This window comes from Schistocerca nitens, chromosome 5 (genome assembly GCF_023898315.1).
Source record: "Schistocerca nitens isolate TAMUIC-IGC-003100 chromosome 5, iqSchNite1.1, whole genome shotgun sequence".
NCBI classification, from domain to species: domain Eukaryota; kingdom Metazoa; phylum Arthropoda; class Insecta; order Orthoptera; family Acrididae; genus Schistocerca; species Schistocerca nitens.
Genome location: NC_064618.1, coordinates 656863051 through 656886349, shown reverse-complemented (window position 1 = coordinate 656886349; position 23299 = coordinate 656863051). Strand labels below are relative to the sequence as shown.

The following is a 23299-nucleotide window of genomic DNA, read 5'->3' as shown; positions in this document are numbered from 1 at the left end:
GCAGCAACGGACGAAGCAAAACAGTGATACACCAAGAAGTCTTAGTTAAGTTGCCAGAGCACTGTTAGAATTTGATAAATAGTAACTAACAAAGGGATATTTCTCTTTGACACATCACAGAGTATGTATGCGGTTTTCTATGAGACAATGTTTACTGTGTCGTCTACACACTGTCACTGCATCTGGAAGAGGATACCATTCACAGTTTCCTCCAACTCAGCTCTTGAGTTCCCTACACCACAACCAAGACATTGTCAAGGTAATATGTGAAGACAACTTTTTAATCAGTTAAAACATGTAACAACTTCAGAAATGTTAATAACTTGACCTACTATATAAATGGATATAGTAGGTCTAAAGGAAGCAATGAATAAATAAATAAATAAAAATATTCATTGAAATAAAAACAGGCGTGAGGCAAGGTGATGGACTCTCTCCATTGCTATTTAACTGCGTTCTAGAAAAAGTAATACAAGAGTGGCGCGAACGAAAATTGGAGTTCAAAATTGACCAACCAGTGAAATTAGGACGAACAAATATTCGAATAGACTGTGTGGCCTTTGCAGACGACTTGGTTATTCTAACGCAGGACATCCAAATTGCTCAGAAACAAATAGAAATCCTTAAAGAAACAGCAGAAAGAGTAGGTCTCCAAATCTCATTTGAAAAAACACAGTATATGACTAGCAACAAACTGGCACCCAAACTTTTGGAAACTAAGTATGGAAAAATCAAAAGAGTCTCACAATTCAAATATTTAGGTGAAACAATCTCAGAGACTGGTCTAGAAAAAATTGGAAATGAAATTCGTTGTCAAAAGATGGAGACAGCTTTTAGACTTACAAAAGACATCTACAACAAAAAATGTCTCTCGAGGTACTCTAAATTGAGACATTACAACACGGTCATAAAACCAGAGTGCCTTTATGGGGCTGAAACGCTAATTTTAAACAGAAAAAAGGACATTCAAGAAATCCAAAAAAGAGAAAGAAAAGTAATCAGAAAAATTCTAGGTCCAAAATATACTGAAGAAGGAACATACAGGCTAAGAGCAAATAGTGAAATTCAACAATACACCAGCATATATTCAGATATGAAAAAACGCAGATTAAAATTTTATGGGCATATTAAAAGAATGGATGCTACCAGACTAACTAAACAAGTAGTGGAATTCTACGAAAATCGAAGTAAAGCTAAATTTGAGACAATAAAATGGATTGCTGCTATAAAAGAGGACATGAAAGAGGCAGATATAAAACAAGATGAAATTCAAGACAGAAAATTATTTAGGCAAAAAATTCATGACTGGGTAGTTGGTCAAGCTGAAAAACCAAAGAAAACTGGAACCACATGGTCTGATGAAAGGAAAAGAGCTCATTCCGAGAGAATGAAAACAATTTGGGCAGAGAGAAAGTCTAAAAGAAAATAACTGAATGCCCCGTGATTGTACTTTGCGTGGTCCAGTAGGGCCCAAACGTGAATAATAATAATAATAATAAAAATATTCAAGTAAATCATGCAGTTACATAGTGGTAAATGAATCTGCTGGATAGTGGTGAAACAAGCAAAATGCTAAATGCCATGCATGCCTTGGAAAGCTGCCAGTGGATGCTAACAGAGAGCTTCTGGACCTCACCACTGAAGCTGTGTGCAGAGTCAGTTCTCCAGTTGACACAGTAGACATACAGTGGACAGTGAATTACCCCTTCCTACATTCAGTGTGAGGTCACAGAGTATGTTTTCCGTGGGGGCAATGGTTAATTTGTTGCGTACACACCATCACTGTCTGGGAGAGGATCCCATTCGCCATTTCCTCCAGCTTAGCTTTTGAGTTCCCCAACACCACAACTAATACATTGTCAGCATACTGTGCTGAGACAAAACTTTCTAATAAATTAAAATATGTAACAACCTCAAAAATGTTAAAAATATGACCTATTATATAAATAGAGAGACTAAGTCTAAAGAAAGCAATAAATAAAATGTTCAATGTATGTGTGCAGTGTCGGTGTGAGTAAATTATGCAGCTAAATAATAGTAAATAAGGAAAGCAAGTTACTTCTGGTGGTGATGCGACCACCTGAAGGAGTAAGGAAAGTATGTAAGAGAATGTCACTCTATGGAATAACATTGTCGATTTTTAAAATAAATGTACACCAGAGGGCATAGCAGGTGTCAGTGTCAGGTTTCAGACTTATCTTTAAATAGGAGGAGCAGTGGAACACACTGCTGACAGAAACAAAACAATGGGAGGCAACAGCATGCCAGCAGAGGCAACAGACTGCACCAGTCAGGAGGTTCAAGAGAAGGTTGATGCATAAGGAGTGGTTTGGCCTGCATAGGCTCCCGCACCATTATACTGTCACCATCCCTCTGGAGAAAGGAAGCAGAGGGGTGTATGTCATACTGGGGCACCGGATGCACAGAGTGGTGATGAGAAGCTTGGCTGTTGGTGACCCTGGTATCAGGCCCTAAGGTCAGAGGTGGCTACGGCGGTGCTGATTGTGACTGGTTGTGGCTGAAGTTCGTTGCAGAGGTAGTTCATAAGGGTGTGCTCAGCCATAACATAAAACAACTGGTACCCCCCTGTAACTGATGACGACCCCTGGGGTCCACTCAGGACACCAGTCAAATGTGCTTGCTCAGACCCAGGTGCCCCACACATAGGCAAGCGTCTACACAGGTTTATTATGTTGCACAGGACGAAGGAGGTCTAACATGGTACAATGCTGACGCCTGTGCTGTATTTTATCCGAGCTGACCTCATTGTCAGGGACTGACCGATACATTGCAAAAAAATTGTGCAGGGCTTGCTCAATAAACAACAAATGCAAGGCCTTCTGCTTCCGTGTTTTGAATGTACACACCATCTGCTCAACCTTCATGTTGGAGGCAGGGTGGAAGGAGGTAGTTGTCAGGTGTTCAACGCCCTTACGGTGACAGAAGGCATGGGACTGTGTCAATGTAAATTTGGGCTCGTTATCCAACATAAGGGCGCATGGCAGTTCCTTGATGGCGAATATCATTGAGAGGCCACAGGTGGTAGCAGGGATGGTAGTGGACAGCATCCACATCATGTAAGGAAAGTTCAAAAGGGCATCTACCAGCAGCAGCCTTGCAGCTCCCTGAAACAAACCAGCACCAGACCCTTTGCAGCGTAAAACAGCTGAGCCACCAATACGGCCCATCATTGATTAACATCACAGCAGTGCTGGAGTCCAGCTGGACTTTCACAGACTAGCCAAAAAGCTTCAGTGCAACGTAAGCTTCCATGGTGGCAGTGGAGCTGTCTGCCCCATAGCTGTAATGGTGTACATCAATGTACTGTCCCCTGGCCACCTTTGAGTGTGCAGCCAACACAGAACTTCTTAACACATTGCTGAGAGTTGGTCCGGCTCACAGCTGCCACAGTCTTGGCAAGACTGGATTTTCTTCAGCTTGTACGAAGCACGTTGCAATGCCAAGGAGGGAAAGCGTTTTTGATTGTACCATTTAATATTACAAAACAGGCCACTGGACACTGAGTGGTGGGGGGGGGGGGGGGGGGGGGAAGACCGATCAACATACTTAACCATTTGAACACCTGTGGTTTTTGCCCCAGGGCAGAAACTACTGGGGCTCGAAGGTTCAGTTGTTTCATGAGACATTGGTGATTCAGATGCCTGTGAACTTAGATTAGACATAGAGAGTGAAAAAGTAGACAATGAGTCAAAATCAGATGTTGAATGGTGATTGCAAAAGTGACAAACTACTATCAGTACTTGAATTTCATTTGTGTAATTATGTTGAGCTTCAGAAGTAACCTCAAAAGATTTAGTAATTTTTAGCACTTCACCAAGACTAGGATCAGATGTGGCCGAAGCTCCTGTGGATACATTTCTGGCTGGGCTATGTGAACCATCACATCCCAAATCAATGATTCCACATATGAAACGTTACACTTGTCACACGTGAAATTGTACTTTCATGTGAGATCCTGGAAGTCAGCAGCTGTGTAAGATGGTCCAAGTTGTTTACAACACTGATTAAACTGTAGCTTAATGCAATGAGTTACTTTTGATGACCATAGTATTTGGTTAACAGTACACAAGAGATCATTGAAAGACAGAGCACCAGGGACAAATAGTTGCTGTAATTTCTGCACCACTTTGTATAAATGACTGCTAGAAGACAAGAGCAGCACACTTTGCTGCCTACCAGAAAAGCTATAAGCAAAAAGTACAATTCAAAATGACAGATTTGAATTTCCCAGCTCTTCGAAGACTCGTCAAAGGCAAAATGTAGCAGAAGGAGCACAGTCATGACCACAGACTGACACCATTGCTGCCGAGACACAAGCTGTGCGTTGTTTTTGTTCCTGTTGCCATAGTTCTAGTACTGCTGCTGTTATTAGCAGCTGTTGCTCTCAGAGTTCCAGAAATGAGGGACCCATAACAGTGGTACTGGGTACAACAAACATGTTGCTGAAAGCATTATAGGATAATACCTCATTGCCACTCTTCTGTCTGATCCGGACTCAAATGAGTAAAAGTTTGTTGAGTGCAGAAGACTGAATGAAGCTAAATATAAGAATGAGAATATTCAGGTACAATGCAGGGACAAAATCCAATAAACAGAATGGCATGATGTATAGTAGCTCATGCAGTGGACTTAAGTAGACTGTATCACAGCTGCCTACCTGGCTCTGTGGCTGTGAGGGGCTCAGCCCACGTGACAAGTCACTCGTGGCAATCATCTGTTCCGATCTATAGTACCTCTGAGCTGCCATCAATATCGGTCTTTGCCGGACTCATTAAACTTTTCATCTAGATGGACAGTGAGCAGCAGAGCAAAACTTGTTCGTAACTGGGGGTGCATCTACTCAAAGAGGTCCACTGTGGGCTGTAATATTGTATTGTTGCAAAACTGGTAGAAATGCTGAAGTGTTAAAGCAGAATTGATTTACTCTGGGAAAAAATTAGTTCCAGATTTAGCCACCAGGTGCAAATCACGAGCTGTACATTGTTTGTATAATAGTGTGACATCCGTGCTGTCATTAACAAGCCATAATGCGAATGAACAGTATAGTTATCTTGAAGAAAGACCATCCACTGTTAGTGAAACTTTTCTATGTGAACAGCAGCAGTTACAGTGCTGCATCGAGAGAATATTGCTAACTGAAAGGTCCGAGAAGAGACCTGATGTCATTAAATGGTTTAAACAAGATGATGATGAAATTTGAAAATGTGGGTGAGTCTGGTATGGCACCGGAAGAGGAAGGCATCCTATCCCGTTTAAAGTAATTGACAAGTTCGCTGTTGCTGTAACTGACCAGTAGCCCATGCCCCAGGTTATGCTAGTGCTTGTGCAGTGTAATGACAATTTTGTATCCCATGGTCAACAATACAGAAAGTTTTGCAGTCTATTTTACACTGGGACCATTACAAGACCCAAATGGCGAAGCAACTGAAACTTCATGATGTGCAGCAATGTTCTGATGAATTCACAAGCACCTTTATTCTCAGTCAATTCTTCTTTGAAGAGAATACATTCAGAGGGCCTATCAGGTATACCATTAAATCTGTATGTTATCGAGACATCCTTGTACAGCATGTGATTCCTGCTTTGGAAGAGCACAGCTGTGTGGAAACCACTGTTTTCATGCGAGATGGGGCAACATCTCATATTGCTTACACAGTGAAAGATCTGCTTAAAGTAACCTTCCACAAAAGTGTTATGCCGGCTGGTGTGGCCGTGCGGTTAAAGGCGCTTCAGTCTGGAACCGCGTGACCGCTACGGTTGCAGGTTCGAATCCTGCCTCGGGCATGGATGTGTGTGATGTCCTTAGGTTAGTTAGGTTTAAGTAGTTCTAAGTTCTAGGGGACTGATGACCACAGATGTTAAGTCCCATAGTGCTCAGAGCCAAAAGTGTTATCTCCAGAGGTTTTCGTGCTGCGTGGCCTAAAGTTAATCTGATCTAAATGATTGTGACTTTTGGCTGTGGGGATATCTGAAAGAATGCATTTACCAGGGACAGATTTGGCCTCTCCCTGATCTGAAGGCCAGTATGTAGGAACACATTGCTCAGATTCCACTGGAACTGCTGTAAGCAACTGTTGATCATCTTGTTTTACAGATGGAGAATCGTGTCAACATCTCTGGTGCTCATGTTGTACAAATTGTGTAAGCAGTGGTTTAATAATAAAATCAAAATTATGGCTTTTTCACTTGTCCGACACTTTCTGACCATGTCCTGTTACATATGGAAACATTTCTGTATGTCTTTTTTTACGTTCACAGCATCAGATTTGCACGTGATGGCCATAATTGGAACTAATTTTTTCCAGCATAAATCAGCTCCGCATTAACCAATTAGCAAGGAACAGTGAGTGGCAACATTTGTCACATTCAGAAGACCATGCAAAATGTTGAAAAATGATCCATAACTGCTTCTCACTTTTTACACGATTGCCTCAGTTTTTTTGTCCAAAAGTGTTTGAGCACAATGGTCTCCACTTTTCTTGTGACTCATATTTTCTCACAGAGAGATGGACTGCCACTTATTGTTTGTCATTCAGATTTGTTTGACCACACTGGAAGTATATCTGTGGAACGTAATCAATGTGTCATCAGATGGTTGTTGTTACCATATAATTGCATCAGCTCAGCATGGCTTGTTGCAATGTTGCTCCATTTCAGATATAGAAAGCAAATTGCCCCACGATACTCCACTTTTTCAATGGGCTGCATTGTTCTGTTGTGGCCCCACTAGCAGCGCCTTTCGGTGCTGTGGCACAGTTGTTTCAGTTTGTACAAGAATTGCAGATGTACCCACAGACAGACAAAAAATTAATTGTTTAACTTCATTTTTTGAGGTGATAATTGAAACTATATGACTAACTCTTGTATTAGCAATTGTACATTTATATTCTGTAGCAGCAATTACACGCATTACACCACTTGAGCATATTAACTGTAACCTTTCATTGCCCAAAACATATGCTAGTCCTTGGAGATCTGAATGCAGAATGAATATCGTAACTGAGATTCATTTGCTCACAGTAAACCACAGTTAACTGTAATATTTAAAAAAAATTAATGAAAGTTATTTTTTGTGTGCTATGAAAATGTTTTCTTGCTGCCTTACTAATCTGAATGCCTTATTGTACCCAAGAATGTGTCTCATTCTTCTTGCAGATGCTACCAGAGCTCAGAGAACAGATCACTGATGATGACAAGAGGGTTCGCATTGCCTTTGTTAAGTTGTTGCACGCCATTAAGGATGCAGGGAATATCGAACTTTGGAATATTGTTCCTCTTCACTGTTTGATAAATAGGCTTGAGGTAAGTTTCATATATCATGTTTTGCACAATATTCAGCCAGTCATCTTAGGTGAAGAGACCTTTGTTAGTTGTGCTAAATACCAAAAAATAGTTTCTAAAAATTCCCAAAAAGCATTTGACTGAGTACCTTATCTACACTTATTATCAAAAATACAGTTGTATGGTGTATCAAGTGAAATTTGTGATTGGATTAAGAATTTTTTGGTAGGGAGGATGCAGCTTGTTATCTTGGATAGAGAGACATCAACAAATGCAGAAGTAACTTCAAGCTTGTCCCAGGGAAGTGTGCTGGGATCCTTGCTGTTCAGGTTGAATAGAGTGTGCCAGAAAAATGTATACACACTTTAAGGAATGAAAAATATTACTTATGTGTTTATTTTACATTTAATAATTGATCACACATGTTGTACAACCTTCAGTTTAGCACATGGTTACTTTAAATGTTCAAAATGTTCACCATTGGCAGCTATACACATACCAGAAAGATGAATATCCGCAACTACATCAGTCAGTGTTTCAGTGGAGATCACTGCACATGTTACTGTTATCTCCTGGCGAAGTTCCTCCAGCGTGCATGGCTTACGTCGATAGACATTATCTTTCACAGTTCCCCTCAAGTAAAAGTCCATAGGTGTTAGATCTGGCAACTGTGGAGGGCACTCAATGGGCCCTCTTCATCCAATCCAATGCCATGGAAAATTGTCATCCATGAAAGCTTGTGCTGCTAGGTGGTAGTATGGTCTCACCCCATCCTATTGGTAGAAGACCTCTTCATCATCTCCATAAAGTGCACGTATACCTGGCAAAATTTCCAGGTATACTTCTCCAGTGTCAGTAGCATCAAAGAAAAAGGGTCCTACTGAGCCCCTAGATGACAGTCCAAACTACACATGAACCACTGGTAGATTCACTGGTTTATCCACATAAACGTGTAGATTTTCCAGTGCCCAGAACACCCTGTTATGCCGATTCATGGTTCCATTAAGTGTGCCTTATCACTCCACACCACCTTCGTCACAATTTGTTCCTCATCACTTACCATTTGCTGATACCATTTGCAAAATTGCATTTGGCGATCAGGATCGCATTAATCACATGCAGTAATCGTGGAATGTAAACTTCCCACTTTGCAGCTTCCAGAATTCTTCATACACTTGTACTGCTAACCCCCACTTCACATGCACATTGCATGGCAAACTTCTGTGGAGAATTAACAAACATTTCCAACACGAGAGCTGACGAAGAAGGACTTGTAGCTGTACCCTGTCTTCCTGAGACTGCAGTCGTGTGTGTGAGTTGTGTGTGTGTGTGTGTGTGTGTGTGTGTGTGAGTGTGTGTGTGTGTGTGTGTGTGCGCCATCTAATTCTGACGAAGGCCTTACTAGCCAAAAGCTACATTTTTGATAGTCTTTTTGTTGTGCCTATCTACGACTCAGCATCTCCGGTATATGGTGGTTAGCAACTATGCTTTTCACAATGTTGTACATTCCATCCTGGATTTTACATTGTTTGATTTACATCACTAAGGATCATTTATATCCGAGGATCTACAGCTTGTCAAATCTCTGTAACAGTTCTGAAGCGAATGCCACGAAGTGGTTCCTTCATCTTCGGAATCAAATCAATGTCACATGGACTTTAGCCCGGGGAGTATGGTGGATGCTACAGTACTTCCCAGTCCCATTGACGGAACAGAGCAGCCACAGCTTGCACTGTATGCACCTTCGCATTGTCATGCAAAGTGATGGGTGGGTTGTGCAGAAAGTGTCGCCGCTTCTTTCTCAAAGTTGGTCGCAGGTGATGCTCCAAAAACGAACAGGAATACTGTCCACTGACGGTCTGCTGTGAAGTAACATAATGCGTTAGGATAACACCATCACAGTCGTAGATGAGAATCACCATAACTTTAGACCGCTCCATTTGCAGCATCACCAGAACAGGCTCTACTAACGGTATGCTACACCTTCCACATCGCTGGCAACGGGTTCTACGCAATGCTTGTGACTACTTTGAATAACAGTAACAGATGCAAACATGTAACTCTTTTTTATCAGTTGTGAATAAATAGTTACCACTATTTAAGTCCCAACCCTCGTATTACCGTATTTACTCGAATCTAAGCCGCACCTGAAAAATGAGACTCGAAATCAAGGAAAAAAAATTTTCCCGAATCTAAGCCGCACCTGAAATTTGAGACTCGAAATTCAAGGGGAGAGAAGTTTTAGGTCACACCTCCAAAGCGAAACAAAGTTGGTCCATTGTAATATGAGACACAATTTTGGTTGAATGAATGACGATACAGCTACAGTAGTTTGGTTCGAGTCGTAAGTTTAGCAGTTAAGCTTTACCAAGTAGCCATTGCTATGCGTCAGGCGCTCCGTCCTTATTTATACGGGTACCCTTCCTTTTTCACGTGCTTCGTCTGGTTTGAATTGATTGTTTATTTTTCTTTGATCAGATAAGCGCCGTTCTGTTTGTTATAGGCGTTTACGCCCCTCTAAGCTGAAAATGCATTACTGTACTGTCTCCTGCACTGTTTGTCGCATTCTGATAGTGAATGTTTACAGCCTGTCGCCGCTCGTGGCATGGCTTGCTTTTGTGCACGCTACTGCTGCTTAGAAAAAGAGAGAGAGAGAGAGAGGAATCGTCTCATTTGCGAAACAATGGCAAGAGACTGCTCTTTGTTGTTACTTACACTGCAGCTTTCTTTGATAATGATCAACAAGAACCAAATAATATACTGCGTATGATAGAAGTTCTAAACGAGAGTTTAGCGAAAATGTTTCTCCGTTTGAAAATCTTTGCAGACGCCTCTTTAGTACATAACATTCTGCACAGAAATTAGTCATCTTAGATTTAAAAATCTAGTCAGTTGCTGTGCTTCATTTCTGACTGTATCACTATTAGGCATAAGAATAATACGAATATAAGCATGACATGATATGTATATTCTTCCGCGTTTGCTGTTGTCTCACTCTAGTTTCGTAGTTTATTAGGCAGACGGGATTTAAACGAGATGCCAGCAAAAACGAAACAATACATGACAAAATGTTTATATTCGTATTATTCTTATGGTGAAGAGAATACTGCATGTGATTCACAATTCATAAAAGTTCCTATTAGCAACCATCTCTTCTCACAGGTAGGAAAAAATTCAGAACGTAGAGTTGGCCATATTGACAAACATCCCAAACAGTCTTGCCAGTCGGATTTTCGTAGTACATTGAAATGCTGCTACATTCTAAGATGAACAATACGGAATTTGTATTTACTTCGTTGTATAATGTATGAAAATGCAATGGTCGAAACTCGGGGTGGAGAAAAAAGCTCATCTTCCACCTTTTTTTTTAAATTCATTTACTGACACAGAGGTTTTGGCGCCAGTATTTATCTTCGTGCCTGAAAAGAATGCCTGTGTAGCGCTACATATATTCGACGGTAGAAGTTAGTTGTGGCGGCACCTACCAACATTTTTCAGAACTTCCCCTTACGTTGCACTCGATTCTAAGCCGCAGGTGGATTTTTGGATTACAAAAAAACGGAAAAAAGTGCGGCTTAGATTCGAGTAAATTCGGTATAAGTGAACAGGTTCTAATGGCCATGGATTGAGCAGGCACTGAGATTACTTGAATCATTCTGCATTGCATGCTCAGCAACTGTGTACAGCATGTCTGCAAATTGAGGAGTGAGCAGCACGTTGGGCGGGGAAAGTGACCTTGCCGAGAGATATGCTATAACTGCCGTACAGGATGACTAGTAATCAAGTGTACCACCAAGCAGTGTAGTGCAGCTTGCAGTAATTTAGATAGATTCTGTTTGTGTGCATTTGTTCCATATGTTGTATGAGTTTCTAATTGTGTATTCTGGGTTGTGTTAATGCGTTAATTGGCAAATAAACACTCTTCAGATGTGTCTGCACATTTCGTTACCACTGATGTAAAAGTTACACTGTGGAAAGATCAGTATAACTTACAAAAACAGCCTTGTGATGTAACAGTGTAGAGAAAGTGGGACACACCTGCTCGTTCTTCAGTTTGCAGACAGATTTCACTGGATGTTCCCAAGACTGCATAGAGGCAGTACATATTTTGGTCTGGTAGCAAGCATTCTGTTTCATGTCACTGGGAACGTCAGTCCCACACCAGGGCTAGTCCCCTCACACTGCTACAAAGTGACATGCCTGCAAAACGCAGCAAGTACATTTGGACCATACAGCTCCCTGCTGACTCGATGCCATAGCATTCCAGCGTGTGGATTCATCCGTGTCAACAGTTTGGTGTGCGGTGTTTCTTTTGAAATTGGTGTTGGTTCATTCCACATTGTTTATTAATTTATTGGACTTCTTGGAAACTCAGTGAAACGCAACACACCTGGCAGTACCTCACAATAATTTCATTCTCATTTTTTCATAAAATATTTGTTCTTTTATGGCTTTGATATACATTTCTTGTAAATATGCAGCTCTAGCTAAAAGTTTTAAGTGGAGAACAATTTACTGTTACAATTTTGTGGGTTTTTAGTACTTTATCAATATTCAAGAACTGTGGGTACATTTGTTGAAAAAATGAGCAACCAGTTGCATGAAAGACATTTTATTTCTTTACCAGTTTCGTATACATTATTTGTGCATGTACTATGAACCATACATAACCATTCATGAGCTCTTTCTGCTTCAATGCGTTTTTTCATAATATTACATATTTTTATAAGACTACAATAGTATTCTGCATACACCTGCTTATTTTTATGCTGACTGATAATAGTTCTAATCTTTGGAAGAAGAGCACTAGCTGCCTGAAGCCAGTAGAAAAATAATTTTTTCTGTATGTATACAATACAGATATTATCAATGCAAATTGACCACATCCATCATCAAGCAACTCTTAATTGAGAATGAATATTTTGGTTATGTTAATTGCAGCCCCATTTACTGACTGTACAAATCTAAGATATGGCTGGCTGGTAACTTATCAATCCAGTTATTATGTGCAGTCCTTCTTCTTTTATTAGTCTCTCATGAAGAAAATGTGGACTTATGAATGAGAAACTACCTGTGTCTACACAGCTTAAAATGTGGCATTACAAATGACTGGACATTATTTGTAAATAAATGCATACTTCTATGATATATCAAAGAAAATAATCAATTTTTTTAATGTAATGTAACTGGATAGATAATATTTTCTCACCAAGTGGGAGCAGAACAGCACACCCATATAAAGATTATGGTAATTTGAAAGTGTTTGGAGGCAGCAGCATCTACTCCTGGCAGAATGACTGAAGGGAAAAGAAGAAAAATGAAGGATGAAGAAAACAGAAAAAGGGCTGTTGAGGTTTAGGAAATACGGAGAGTTTAGAAAAGTCAAGTAGACCTGGGATCAGGAGAGACTTACCAGACAGGATGACAAGGAAAGGAAGGTGCCTTTCCTTCTCATTCTGTCCAGTAGGTCTGCCCTGACCGGGGTTCTACGTGACTTTTCAAAACTCTCGCCATTTCCTAAACTTAATCTCCTTTTTCCTTTTCTTCATCCCTCTTCCTTCCTCTTCAACCCTTCTGCCAGGAGGAGGAACCACTGGCTCCGAAATTTTGCAAATTTCCTTAATCTTTATATGTGTACGTTCTGCCGCTGCTTGGTGAGTAGACTTTTTACTTCTGTGATGTGATCAACTAGACCTGTGTGTAGTAATAATATAAAATCATTCTGAAGGATCAGTTAATAAAATTCTCAGATTTCTAATTATTCACTCTTTCCATCCTTTGACTTGATAATTAATGCTGCACAGTTGGAGTTCATAAGGCTTTCAGTTCAACAACCTTCCATAACTTTTTTAATTGTTCAAGGGACATATGACATTAACTGAAGAAATGTTCTTTGCAAGACCATCATTCCTTGTAAAGACAGTGAAATTCACCATAGTCTTTCTGACCCACTCACAGTGAGCACTATTCAACAACTGTATCATGGTGGTCTGTTTTATCACAGCTGACTAAGACAGCAGGCAACAGTGCCTTCTGCCCAGTCTGTGTTTGACTGAGCCATTCGTGTATTTATCTTGCCATTGGCAGTTACTTTCACTCTGTTCATCTGTATATTTACCCACAAATGTATACAGAATTCACTTATAATAATTCTTTTCCCCCCCTTTCAGGAAGATGACTGTGAAGTCGGCGAGCTGCTGGCGCAGCTTTTGTGCAGTACATGTTTTGCCAACAATAAGAGCTTCAACACTACAGTGAACTGTATAGGCCAGATGGTAAACTTTAGCCATGAAGGAACCTGCAAGTTCTTCTTACATTCAAAGTCATTTCTAAAATTTCATGATGCTGTAAAACTTATGCTATTAATCATGGAATGCTTGTTGAAGCATATCGAGATTGAAATTTTCACAAAAAAGAGACAGAGGAAGGACTCTACTCAACTCAGACCAAGACATGTTTCTAAGAAAAGGAAGAGGAGGAGTAAATTCATTAAACTGGCTGCCAGAATGAAGAATGTGTGGGTGAAGGCTGTTAGAACAACAGGAGATACTGGTAAGCACAGTTCTGCTATTTGTATCTGAATGTTGAATTTGTGAATGTGCATTCAGTGAAGATTGTCCTCACAAAGCAAATGTGCATTAGTTAATTTTACTAATGTACATTGCTAACAACGAAAAGAGGAAAGGTAGCCACTATTCATACAATGGTATGTCGAGCACGCAGCAGACATGTAAACAAGATTGAAGCTGTTACTATGCCTTCGGACAGTGTCTTTCCACTGAGCTAACTAACAAAAACACACACATGCCTACTTTTCTTGTCTTTGCTGACAACATAACCACATGGTCCCAACTTTCATTCATACTCCACAGAGTGCTCCTGAAGCTGGCTAGCACAGGGTGACTAGACATCCTGTATTTTATGGGATCGCCCCTTATTTAGCTTAAGTGTCCCAGTGCCCAATGAAATACATATATTTTTCATTAACCGTCCTGTTATTTTGAAATAGTGTGTTTGTAAGTAATGTGTAGCATAACCAAATGGAGAAATCATAACCAAATGGAGAACAAATGTGGTCATACCATTTTTTGACTAAACCGAACTGAACAAGGCATGATCCTTGAAGTTCTTCACTTGGTACTACTTCCACATGGCGAGCAGTTCATCACTTCCACTTTCTTTGTAGGTTGACTATTACTTCAGGTCGTCACTTTTAGAAGTGTGATTTTAGATCATTAGTCACAGGATAGATTGTTACTCATCATATAGTCTAAATATTGAGTTGCAGACAGGCTCAACAAAACGACTGCTAAATAAATAAGCATTTGGCCAAAAAGCCTTCTTCTGAATTATAAAACACACACATTCACACAGCTGCAACTGTCGCACATATGACCACTGTCTCTGGCTGCTGAGAGAGACAGTGGTCATGTGTGTTTGAGTTGCATTTGTGTGTGTGTGTGTGTGTGTGTGTGTGTGTGTGTGTGTGTGTGTGTGTGTGTGTGTGTCTTTTCCAATTCAGAAGAAGGCTTTTTGGCTGAAAGCTACTTGTTTAGCAGTCTTTTTGTTGTACCTGTCTGCGACCCATCATTTCCACCATATGGTGAATAGCAGTCTATCCTTTTTGTAATACTGTCATTATTACATCCTGAATTTTCCATTGTTTAAAATTCATTCTTTGACATCTCAGGTTTAATTTATGAGACATTAATGTATTATATTGGAAAATGGGCTTACCCATTTCATGTGCTGAAACCATTTAACTGGGTTCGGCTCAAATACCCTCTTCTTTGGAAGCCGGTTCAGGAAAGTTTTAAAACTTTATCAGAGTTTGAGGAAAATACTGTGAAAGAAATATGTGAAGATGAACTTTTTGAGGAAATGAAGCATGTTAAAAATGTATGTGAAGTGAAAAACCATGAATTAAGAAGTCTTAAGGTTGTTGGTGGAATATAGTCTATCATTTTCGGCTTCTTTCCATTGCAAGATATCTGCTGCCAAAGTTTGCAGCTTATTACTGTGTTTGTACTAGCTCTGCCTGGCACTAATGCTGCTGCAGAAAGTGTGTTCTCTATTACAGATGCTTAATGGACTGATAAAAAGAATAACTTTAGTGTGGAAACTGTTAAGGAAGTAATTATAACTGAGATGCATTTTCAGGCTACTTCTATTTGAAAATGTTAAGTTCCTGACTGACATACATGCTTCTGTAAAATGTAACCAAAAAGATTTTTTCAGAAACAAATAACAGCGAAACTTCCAGATCAGTTGAGACTGAGAAATAAGTAAGCTATGCCTACCCTAGTTAAAGACAAGATTATATTAAAGTGATATATTGTTGCATGTGGCAACAATTAAACATTGACTCGATTAGTAATGAGAGATGTTGCTTCTTTGTGAGAGTTTTAACAAAAAGGTATGATGATTTGTGTAGCTGTAACATAAATGAAGTACTTTATCACAAATCCACTATATAGATATAATATTTAACAAAGTTTCCACAAAATTTCGATTCATTTCGACTTGTAATTTATGTCACATATTTTGATTTTGGAAATCTGGTCACCATAGGCTAGCAAGCAACAGACATCCTATGATGCATGTTCATGGGGAAGGGCAAGTAGCTGGCATTACATTCAGGATGCCTCATTAGCAGTCATACAGGGAATTGGATATTGCCATATTTAAAGAGGAGGAAATGTCTACTGTATTTTTCAAGGACAGAAAATAGTCCCACCCTTTTCCCTCAGCTGACATATAGTGACGTAAAATTTCTGAATACGGACCCTGATATGTTGCTGTGTTAGATACCTTTCTTTGGTGTTAGTTGAAAGAGGAGAAAAATCAGAAGATGCTAAGTAGATACAAGGAAGTGCAACATGAAAAGCTACAGATTTATTTGATACACAGGAAAGTGTCACAGAGATGCAGAAAAACCTGAACTTGCAGACACTTATAGATAGATGCCATCTATCCCGCGTAAGCTTACTTATCGTGTTTGATGAACTAGTAATGATAGAGGAATCTGGGAACATACAACAAGCCTAAGCAATGCTCCCATAGGATAAGATTAGACTAATTACAGCTGATGCAGAAGCATTTAAGCAACCATTCCTCCTGCACTCTATACTATAATGAAACAGGAAGAAACTGTAATACTTGGTGTAATTGGGCATATCGCTAACCATATACTTCAGAAGAAGAAGAAGAAGAAGAAGAAGAAGATGATGATGATGATTATCATCATCATCATCATGATATGATAATTGAAATCCTTGTACAGAGAGAGATGTGGTGGTGTAGGTTGGTGGTGGTAGTAGTGCCTGCAACGTGAGAAAAATGACAGTACTGTGTAAACTTAAAGAATAACATTGTTTCCATCAGGCTGTTATTTTGAAATAGTACTTCACCATGCACGATTAACTGGTTTCATGCTCTGCTCATTATGAAGTGCAAAATAGATGTGGATACATCATCCCCATAAGTTGTGTGTAATGAAAGTCATATGCCGTTTTTGTCAGTGTACATAACCTTGGAATAATTATCCACATATTACATATTCAACTTCATATTCAGGAGGATGGTGGCTCAACTCTCCACTGACCAGCCACACAGCTGTAGGTTTCCCGTGATTTCCTTAAATCACTTATAGTGAATGCCGTGACTGTCCTTTTAAATTTCTTGTGCTAATCCAAGCTGGTTCTTCTTTAATGAACACATTGTCAATGGGATTTTAACCCTTAATATTCTCTCCTTTGTGAGCCCAGTTATAGCATCCCAGTTCTTGCATTTCACCTGTCCACCAATCAAAGGCATAACTGTTAGCAAGTGGTTTTCTCTGCTCTTTCCATTAGTTGATAATTGGACATTCAGTGATTATGGCTTATAATACTAATGAAGTCTTTCAGATAATCGAAATATCTCATAGTAGTAGTCCTCCTATAATACTAACCTTCTTCTATTCACTATTGTTGACCCTGTCACGAAAGAGCTACATGTAATACAAATTTACACTTAATATACTGCAGCCACATAGTCACATAAAATATCTGTATCTTATTTTTTTAAAAAAAAGAAGAAGAAATATTGTTTATATTCCAACCAGGAGCTTCCAGTGTTTAAAAACAGGAATGTTGTATTTATGGTGTATTGTCTTATGATTAGAATGCTACTGTGGAATATGATCCATCCCAAACTTTGTGATCCTGCCAGTTTGCAGATTAAAACTGTGCATAATACTCTCACTGAAGCCACTATCCTCGCAGTTCCAAAGCAGGCAAGCAAGATTAGGGTTTAACGCCCCATCGTCATTGAGGTCATTAGAGACAGAGCACAAGCTCAGACTGTTTCAAGGCTAGGGAAGGACATCGACCATGTCCTTTCAAAGGAACCATCTCAGAATGTGCATGGAGTGATTTAGGGAAGTAAAGGAAAACCTAAAGCAGGATGGCCGAATGTGGCTTTGAAATATTGTCATTCTGAATCCGAGACCAGTGTACTAACCACTGCACCACTTTGTTCGGTTCACAGATCCAGCAGCACATACCAATGATCCCAATCAGTTTGCCTAATCATTTTAAGTGACTTAAGTTCCCAGTCAAGGTTTCATTGGCAATAACAATAAACAAAGTCCATGGTCACAAAGAGAGCAGGAAGAGGAGATGGACATTGAGGGCGGGGAGGGGGGGGGGGGTAATGGACAGAGAGGAGGGATGAGGAGACGGACAGAGAGGGTGGAGGAGCAACTAGATAAACAGAGAGAGGGGGGGGAGGCGGTTAAGAGGGGTAGGGAGGGAGGAGGAGATAAACGGAGGGGGAGGGGGGCAGGAGAAGATCAGGATGTATATCAAATTCCCATACATATTTAGTTATTCTGGGTTGAGTAGTGACTTATAAATATAAGGTATTGTGCTGCATTCCATTTATGAAACATATGTGCATGTCCCTAGAGGTGGTGCAGTTACATATACACTATGTGATCAAAAGTATCCAGACACCTGGCTAAAAATGACTTACAAATTCGTGGTGCCCTCTGTTGGTAATGCTGGAATTCAGTATGGCGTTGGCCCACCGTTAGCCTTGATGACAGCTTCCACTCTTGCAGGCATACGTTCAGTGAGGTGCTGGAAGGTTTCTCGGGGAATGGCAGCCCATTCTTCACAGAGTGCTGCACTGAGGAGAGGTATCGATATCGGTCAGTGAGGCCTGCAGGAATTCGATGTTTCAAAACATCTCAAAGGTGTTCCGTAGGATTCAGATCAGGACTCTGTGCAGGCCAGTCCATTACAGGAATGTTGTTGTCGTGTAACCACTCCACCAAAGGCCGTGCATTATGAACAGGTGCTCGATCGTGCTGAAAGATGCAGTCGCCATCCACGAATTGCTCTTCAACAGGGGGAAACAAGAAGGTGCTTAAAACATCAATGTAGACCTGTGCTGTGATAGTGCCACACGGAACAACAAGGGCTGCAAGCCTCCTCCATGCAAAACACGACTACACCATAACACCACTGCCTCTGAATTTTACTGTTGGCACTACACACGCTGGCAGATGATGTTCACTGGGCATTTGCCATACCCACATCTTGCCATCGGATCATCACATTGTGTACTGTGATTCATCACTCCACACAACATTTTTCCACTGTTCAATCATCCAATGTTTACGCTCCTTACACCAAGAGAGAAAAGAGGCGTCGTTTGGCATTTACCGGCGTGATGTGTGGCTTATGAGCAGCCGCTCGACCAAACAATCCAAGTTTTCTCATCTCTCGCCTAATTGTCACAGTACTTGCAGTGGATCCTGATGCAGTTTGGAATTCCTGTGTGATGGTCTGGATAGATGTCTGCCTATTACACATTACGACCCCCTTTAACTGTCAGCAGTCTCTGTCAGTCAACAGACGAGGTCAGCCTGTACGCTTTTGTGCTGTACGTGTCCCTTCACATTTCCATTTCACTATCACATTGGAAACAGTGGACGTAGGGATGTTAGGAGTGTGGAAATCTCACATACAGATGTATGACACAAGTGACACTCAGCCACCTGATCATGTTCGAAGTCCTTGAGTTCCGCGGAGCGCCCCATTCTGCTCTCTCACGATGTCTAATGACTACTGAGGTCACTGATATGGAGTACCTGGCAGTTGGTGGCAGCACAATGCACCTAATATGATAAATGTATGTTTTTGGGTGTGTCCGGATACTTTTGATCACATAGTGTACACTTTTATATATTTGACTGTCAATACCTACTGGGCAAGTATTGTTTGAAATAAACATGCCATTTTCAGAAAAACAAGATTTTTGCTTGAGTGGCAGTGATGAGGAGATTGAATTTTCCTCAAACTTGAGACGGACTTCCTGCAGTGACAGTGATGAAGAAGCAGATTTCGCACGGGAAATGCTGCTGAGGGCTCCAGAGACTTGCCAAGGTCTTATTGATGTTTTTTGCATCCTGTTTTATGTACATTCTGCTGAACGGAAAGGGAGATGCAGCAGAACGTGGCAGAAAGTGTACAGAATGTGCAAACATTGTATTCCATTGTTTGCTGTGTATTTTGCAGTAAGTCTTAATTAACATTATTTTGTATAGTTAATCATAATTGCATGTAATGAGCACCTCCATCACCAAAAAATAGAGGGAAACATTCCACGTGGGAAAAATATATTTAAAAACAAAGATGATGTGACTTACCAAACAAAGCGCTGGCAGGTCGATAGACACACAAACTAACACAAACAAACACACAAAATTCTAGCTTTCGCAACAAACTGTTGCCTCATCAGGAAAGAGGGAAGGAGAGGGAAAGACGAAAGGATGTGGGTTTTAAGGGAGAGGGTAAGGAGTCATTCCAATCCCGGGAGCGGAAAGACTTACCTTAGGGCGAAAAAAGGACAGGTATACACTCGCGCGCACACACACACATATCCCCTTTTTAAAAAGGAGTGGTTTTGTGGTGGCAGATTATGAAAATGAGGCTAACAATTGTCTGACAAAGAAATAATGATGTTAAAACCTGTGGGAAGCGGCTAAAAATTATCAGTGATGTGGGAAAAACGGAAATGGAAATAAAGCAAAAGTTATTAGAACTAGCCGAAATGGTTGTTTAATAGGTGAAAGGAACTGTTTGTGAACTAGAAACGGTGGATTTTATAGCAGCGGTAGTGTTGAAAGCGGAAAAAAAATATTTTTTTTTGTTATGGTTTGGAAGTGGGTTACGTATTATTGAGTATATATAGACGGGATAAAATTGTGTAGTGGATAACGGTAAAAAGGAGAAGGTGAATACAAAGTGAAACTACTGGCAAAAACAGAAAGAGAAAATAAGACGACAGAAAAGATTTTGAAATGCAACAGTGACAATAACAAACGTAATTGTTGGGTTCAAATTAATGGTATGAATATAATAGAGGGAAACATTCCACGTGGGAAAAATATATCTAAAAACCAAGATGATGTGACTTACCAAACGAAAGCGCTGGCAGGTCCATAGACACACAAACAAACACAAACACACACAAAATTCAAGCTTTCGCAACAAACGGTTGCTTCATCAGGAAAGATGGAAGGAGAGGGAAAGACGAAAGGATGTGGGTTTTAAGGGAGAGGGTAAGGAGTCATTCCAATCCCGGGAGCGGAAAGACTTACCTTAGGGGGAAAAAAGGACAGGTATACACTCGCACACACACACATATCCCATATATGTGTGTGTGTGCGAGTGTATATATATATATTATTTTTTTTAATACCACTTTTCCTTTTGTTCCGTTCCTATGGTACCATCCCTGCAAAGAGGAGAAAATACCAGTGTTAAGAAGAAAACATTGGACACTTATACTTTTTTATGACCAGTAGAAAAGAATTCAGGGTAAATGTCTTATATATTGTTCTATCAGTTTTTGCATACTGCAGGATGGGTCATCATTGTTTCTAGTTTTCATATTTTGTTCTAAAATCTTGCAGCCATTGTAAAGTGAGTTTGTGACTGAGTTCTGGGTGTAATTTTGAGCTTATTTACTCCTCGAGGTGCTGAAACGTGTGAATCCATGATAACATGCTGTGAAATCTAAAAAAAAGGCCTATGTGTATCACAGATGCCTTATCTGACACAGGAGCATCACAATGAAAAACAGAGTAGCACAAATGAAAGACACAGAATGCAGGTGAAAAAAGCATGAGACTGCCTGATAGGAGCTATGATCTCCAGTAATTTTAAGTCAGGTGAGTTGCTTTCAAACTGGTGACAGACATCAAAATACCAGTCAGTGAACAAAAACTCTTGCAAGAGTAGAAGTGAAATCAAGCAGATTTCATGAATTACCTAAATGGGTTCATAGAATTCGTTTTATATCTCTTCCCTCACCCTTACAGGAATTTTTGTGTCTGAATCTTTGCTGTTTAGCTTTGCTGCTGAAAATGTGGGACAGAAATGATGGAGCCTAAACCCCAAGATTATAACCCCACATATACTGTGCAGTGAGTTCCCTACTCCATCACAGAAACTTGTATTACTTTTAACCATTTTAACCATGACAATAGCATGTTTCGCATTCCAATTCAACCCATATTAATATTCTGTCTACTAAGACATCAAAATATACAGGTTGTCTCTTAATCATTGGCACATTTTTATAAGGTGTTCTGACATATATGTTAAATTTTCCAGAATGAATTTTGTCTCTGTAGAAGTGTTTACTGATTTGAAATTTCTTGGCAGATTGAAAGTGTGCACCAGACGGGGACTTGAACCTAGGACCTTTGCCTTTCATGGGTAAGTGTTCTAATGACAGCTATCCAAAAGTCTCAGTTTTAATCTGCGAGGAAGTTTCATTTTCAATCTTTTCTTATGAAACTAGCTCAGTCAAATACTCAGTCAAATACTGTCCATCAAGTGTTCATTACAACACCCATAGTTGATGGAAAATATCAGCTTGTTCCTCGTTACAAGCAAAATATATTTTAAAGTGAAATTGTAATGGCACATTCCCCAAAACATCCCCAGAGTAGTCAAGTGTGTCATTCATTTTAATGATGTGTGTTGACAGGGACAGTAAAATACCAAGAATAACAAGTCAAGTACTCCAGCAGTAATCAAATTGTTTTCCTGCGAGCTGTAGCAAGCAGCTTTGTGCAGGTTTATATATGGGACAAAAGGAGTGAGTAGATAATCCAGCCTCCCACCTCAAGCATAGTAAAATACAGTGGATCAGCATATATCATAGTATTATAAATATGGAAAGTGAAAGGTTACATTATTAGACTATTGTACAAAAAGTATTGAAAAAGGAAGAAGGGGGGGGGGGGGGGGCAGGCAAAGCATTAGTCTTTTACTTTGCAATAAAAGTTGAATTTCAGACTGAAGTCTTACCTGAAGTTCGTTTTTACCTGACTATTAACAAAATGCAGTGATTACAAAACTGACAGAGAACAGGGTCAGCCATTGAAAGCTGACACTCAGGATCATGCAATGCATCATAAGAGCCAGAATGAATTTTCACTCTGTTGTGGAGTGTGCACTGATTTGAAACTTGCTGACAGATTAAAACAGGGTACCAATTCAGTAATCAAACCTGTGACCTTTGCTTTAGCAGTCAAATACTCTACAGATTGAGCTATCCAAGCACTGCTCACAATCCACCCTCACAGCTTTACTTAAGCCAGATGAAGGTCCCTGGTTCAATACCCTGTCTGTCACATGGTTTTAATCTGCCAGAAAGATTCAAATTAGCACACACTACACGGCAGAGTGAAAATTCATCATGGAAACAATCACCCAGGCTGTGGCTAAGCCATGTCTCCCCAATATCTTTTCTTCCAGAGTGCTAATCCTGCAAGGTATGCAGGAGAACATCTGTGAAGTTTGGAAGGTAGGAAGTGAAGTACTGGTAGAAGTAAAGTTGTGAGAGTGAGTCATGAGTCGTGCTTGGGTGCTTTAGTTGGTAGTACACTTGCCTGCAAAAGCAGAGGTCCCAAGTTCTATTCCCGGTGAGGCAC

The 23299-nt window shown here is 40.2% G+C and overlaps 1 protein-coding gene across 1 annotated transcript in view; it reads left to right on the top strand.

Annotated features, from left to right (window-relative positions):
• LOC126260642 (uncharacterized) overlaps positions 1–23299 on the top strand; it is a 166255-nt gene that overhangs the window by 93612 nt on the left and 49344 nt on the right. Inside the window, exons 10-12 of the mRNA XM_049957980.1 lie at positions 7177–7323; positions 13473–13854; positions 19596–19867. Of these exons, the coding sequence (XP_049813937.1) occupies positions 7177–7323; positions 13473–13854; positions 19596–19867 (801 nt within the window). The remainder of the gene's footprint in view (positions 1–7176; positions 7324–13472; positions 13855–19595; positions 19868–23299) is intronic.